At 41.7% G+C, this 4,873-nt stretch overlaps 1 protein-coding gene across 1 annotated transcript; it reads left to right on the top strand.

The window, feature by feature from the left end:
- Positions 1–305: 305 nt before the first annotated feature.
- On the top strand, positions 306–2,169 carry LOC139422114 (ferritin, middle subunit). The gene is made up of 4 exons (XM_071173264.1): positions 306–477; positions 832–978; positions 1,211–1,336; positions 1,809–2,169. Exons 1-4 carry the CDS (start codon positions 376–378, stop codon positions 1,962–1,964), a joined length of 531 nt encoding a protein of 176 aa, XP_071029365.1. The 5' UTR covers positions 306–375; the 3' UTR covers positions 1,965–2,169.
- The last annotated feature ends 2,704 nt before the right edge of the window (positions 2,170–4,873 follow it).

Genomic DNA, 4,873 nt, shown 5'->3' with positions numbered 1-4,873 from the left:
TCGGCTCTCTTGTCAGTAGAATAAATAATATTTGCCGCTGGTCATGTGTATGAGTGGGAAGACGTCTTCAAATGACCCGCCTAGTTGCTGTTGAATTTCTAAAGGTGATTGGCTACGCTCTGTGAGGGTGGATTTCACTGACGCGTTCCGTTTGAACAATAAATAGAGCGAACAAGGCTCCTTCTAGTTCACAAGTCTGAGAAGACGCATGAAGAAGTTCTTGCTTCAACAGTGATTGAACGGAACTCCTCTGCCTTCGTCTCGCATTATCGAACATTCCGGATTGATAACACTTTCTTTAAGTATAATAGAGAAATAGTCGAATAAACCCTATTTTTGTACCGTTACTTTAGATATTAAAGAAAATCTGCCAAAATGGAGTCTCAGATCCGCCAGAACTATCACCACGATTGCGAAGCTGCCATCAACCGGATGATCAACTTGGAGATGTTTGCCTCCTACACCTACACTTCAATGGTAAGGTGTCTACCAAGATGACCGTTTTGTTGATTTACCTGTATTATTATGCCTGGGCCTAAATACCCTTTTTCACCTGGCTTTTTATTATATTGGCCTAGATAATTAATAGCCAATAAACTCTGTTGTGCATATTTGAGTTTGTTTTCTTCTCAAATGAAGCCGGGAATCTATCCTACTTTGGACAGGGCGCGTAACAACTCCTTGACAGGATAAATGGCAGGTTACCAAGTCGACTACAGACTAGACTGATTCATTCCTTTTATCAAGTTTCGTTTCCACAACAAGAACAGAATGCCGAGTCACGTTTGGCATATTTTTCTTCTAACCACGCTGTTTTGTTTATCCACCCAGGCTTTCTATTTCTCCCGTGACGACGTGGCTCTGCCTGGGTTCGCGCATTTCTTCAAGGAGAACAGCGACGAGGAGCGGGAGCACGCCGACAAGCTACTCTCCTTCCAGAACAAGCGAGGTGGACGCATTTTACTCCAGGACATCAAGGTGAGCCCCTGAACATCAAACACATTCAGATTGTAGACTGATAAGTCACTTTACTCCATGGAGTAAAGTGTCTCCAGCGCTAAGTTTATATAGAGAACCTGGAGTAGTCCTAAACATACTGCCTTTTACCACTGAACTGAAACTGTGCGAGGGGTGTAATTCTGTTCACTTTATCCTGAGCGTAACATCTGATAGTAGTCCTTAACACTTCTGTTCACTTTGTCCTGTGTAGAAGCCAGAACGTGATGAGTGGGGCAATGGGCTGGAGGCCATGCAGTGTGCTCTGCAGCTGGAGAAGAATGTGAACCAGGCCCTGCTGGACCTGCACAAGATTGCCTCAGACAAGGTTGACCCCCATGTAAGTTATGGTGAAACCACACATCACATGTATGTATCACATAGAATACAGGTACTGTCTCAGGAATTGATCAGGGGTTTGATCTGATAACTAATGACACAGGATTGTGACCTGCTTCACATTCGCGCAATAGTCCACAGATGCACACTATGCAGCTAATGCGTAAGTTTGCAAAAAGGCCGTCAGGTTGTCTAGTGGTTAGAGCTTTGGGCTAGTAACAAAGGATGCTGGATTGAATCCCGGAGCTGACGAGGGAAAAATATGTTCTGCCCCTGAACAAGGCAGTAAGCCCATTGTTCCACATTAAAATGCAGTTGTAAATAAGTGTTTGTTAACGGACTTGCCTAGTTAAAAATGTTTACTGCAGACACCTCATCTGCACTTATGCCATTACCACCAGGCTCTTGTGTGTTACTGTATCTACAATGGTCTGTAGTCATTCTCTTGTCTGACCTGTGTTTTCCCTCTTTAGCTGTGTGACTTCCTGGAGACCCATTACCTGAATGAGCAGGTGGAGGCCATTAAGAAGCTGGGAGACCACATCACCAACCTCACCAAGATGGATGCTGTCAAAAACAAGATGGCAGAGTACCTGTTTGACAAGCACACCCTGGGAGGCCAGAGCTAAACCACTTCCATCCCAAGACTACGGCCTTCAGACCAGGACTCCTGGCTTCTCTGATAGATCCTACTGGCTTTGCATTTATAGGGAGGGGAGTGTTAAACTGTTGCAGTGCAACACAGCTGTAGCATTGGTGTTTCTGTTGACAACACTACTGTATTTTGGAGGCAAGGCTTCTTGTATAACAATTAAAAAATTATCACTAAAGGTTGTTGTTTTAAGTGTTGACCTGTAGTAATGGATGTTGTATCAGTCTATTCAGGTTCTTTGCTCTCTTACTGAGCATCTTCATACCAGTGACAATTGTAGACCTACTAGTGGCTGAGAATCATAACAATAGGAGAAGTTTAACATGCGGTTTATAAAGGATGTTACCTCTGACCACAGAGGGTGTCCTTCACTGTCTTGTAATAGAACCATGTCAACTAGGTCCATAGGAGGAAAATGGTTACCTACAGTTGATGTAGACCTTTACTATGGGCATCACAAGTTTATTAGACATCCTAGAGGTCAATCAAACCTGTTAGCCAGCTGTTATGGTGCATTATTTTTAGTGATGGAAAGTTTTGCATTTACTGACACAATTCATCTTTACTCTTATTTCATCTGGTAATGCTCTATAGTTCCCCCTCCAGCAAATTCTGAACTATATTCCAAATAGTAATTCTACAAGCCTCTCGTTCACCCTAAGGGGCTTATTGGAGCTGTCATATGGTCGCAAAGCTACTGGTAATTTACTGAACACTTTCATTTTGGTACTTGGCAGGCAAGGTTAACTTTAACTGACAAAATATATTGATAGACATTGTTAATGTGTCCATATGAGTTTTAAGTAGACCACTTGGTTAAAGGGGAAAATAGCCCAATGGGAAGTGTCTAAACAGCAATGGCATGTTCAATACATGCAACTTTTCACAACTGCCACCAATATTTACAACCAAGAAGTACGGTAAAATAATTGAGTACATATTTATGGTAATGGTATTCTTTAAGGTAAGGTTTCACAGCTTTCTTTGAATTATTTTACATGTGATAAGGCAACACAGGGCCATAGATTGGTGATAAGGAGTTACTCTTCATGGGGACTGAAACTAAAGGCAGATCTACACAATAAAACTAACATTACAATACAGATTTCACAACACATTAAGGGTTTGCCCTCAGGCCACTACTCTACCAAACAAAATCCATGTGTGTCTGTAGTGCATGTGTCTCTTCACAGTCCCTGCTGTCCCATAAGTTGTATTTGTATGTATTTTTAAATCTTTCTTTACTGCTTGCATGAGTTACTTGATGTGGAATAGTAGCCATGTCATGGCTCTCTGTAGTACTGTGCACCTGTTCTGGGCATAGGGACTGTGAAGAGACCTGGTAGCCGGTCTTGTGGGGTATGCATTGGTTTCTGAGTTGTGTGCTAGTAGTTTAAACTGACAGCTCGGTGCATTTAACATGTCAATACTTCTCCCAAATACAAGTAGTGATAATGTCAATCTCTCCTCTACTTTGAGCCATGAGATATTGACATTCATAATGTTAATGTTAGCTCTCTGTGTACATTTAAGGGTGAGCCGTGCTGCCCAGTTCTGGGCCAATTGTAATTTTCCTAAGTTTTGTGGCACCTGACCACATGACTGGAGAGTAGTCCAGGTGCGACAAAAACAAGGGCCTGTAGAACCTACCTTGTTGACAGCGTTGTTAAGAAGGCAGAGCAGTGCTTTATTATGGACAGATCTATCCCCATCTTAGCTGCTGTTGTATCAATATGTTTTTACCATGACAGAAGTTTATTCTCAACTTGTTACATTTCCACATTATCTATTACAAGATTTAGTTGAGGTTCAGTGTTTTAATTTTATGTCCCAAATACAATGCCTTTAGTTTTTGAAATTTAGGACTAACTTATCTCTTGCCACCCATTCTGAAAATGACTGCAGCTCTTAAGTGTTGCAATGATTTCACCTGCTGTGGTAGCTGATGTGTATAGCGTTGAGTCATCAGCATACATAAACACGCAGGCTTCAATCAGCACCAGTGGCAAGTCATTAGTAAAGATTGAAAAAGTAAGGGGCCTAGACAGCTGCTCTGGGGAATGCCTGACTCTTCCTAGATTATGTTGGAGAGGATTCCATTAAAGAACACCCTCTGTGTTCTGTTAGACAGGTAACTCTAGATCCACAATATAGCAGGGGATGTAAAGCCATAACACTTACGCTTTTTCCAGCAGCAGATTATGATCAATATTGTCAAAAGCTGCAGAGAAGTGCTTTGTTTATTTTTAATCTTTATTGAACTATGCTACCTTAAGTCGGTTAAGAACACATTCTTATTTACAATGACGGCCTAACAAAAGGCAAACGGCCTTTCACGACAAGAGAGACAACACAACACTACATAAAGAGAGACCAAAGACAACAACATAGCATGGTAGGCAGTAACAGGAGTCCGTTGTAACAGATAGGCCTACATTATTCAGTGTATATACATCCTTGGCTGAGTACCAGTGGAAAGTTTGGGACAGTCAAGTCAGTATGTTGCTAGCAACAAGATAATGTTTTGAGTTTATGATCTTGCTCACTGGTTCTCAAACCTAGTCCTGGGGACCCAAACGGGTGCACATTTTTGTTTTTGCCCTAGCACTACAAAGCTGATTAAAATGATCAACTCATCAAAAGGCTTTGATTTGAATCAGCTGTGTAGTGCTTGGGGAAAAACTAAAATGTGCACCCCTTTGGGTCCCCAGGACCAGGATTGAGAACCACTGATCTAGCTAATGATTAGCATCTAAATGTAGATGGGCAACCCCATAATACAGGTTATCATGCTTATTGCTAAATAACACACCTGCCTGATAATATGGACCGATATGTTATTTGGCATTTGTTTTTAGTAATTGCAGCTTAAGGTGGCAATACCAG

This window comes from Oncorhynchus clarkii, chromosome 12 (assembly GCF_045791955.1).
Source record: "Oncorhynchus clarkii lewisi isolate Uvic-CL-2024 chromosome 12, UVic_Ocla_1.0, whole genome shotgun sequence".
Taxonomy (NCBI): domain Eukaryota; kingdom Metazoa; phylum Chordata; class Actinopteri; order Salmoniformes; family Salmonidae; genus Oncorhynchus; species Oncorhynchus clarkii.
This window is presented reverse-complemented; position numbering and strand designations above follow the sequence as displayed.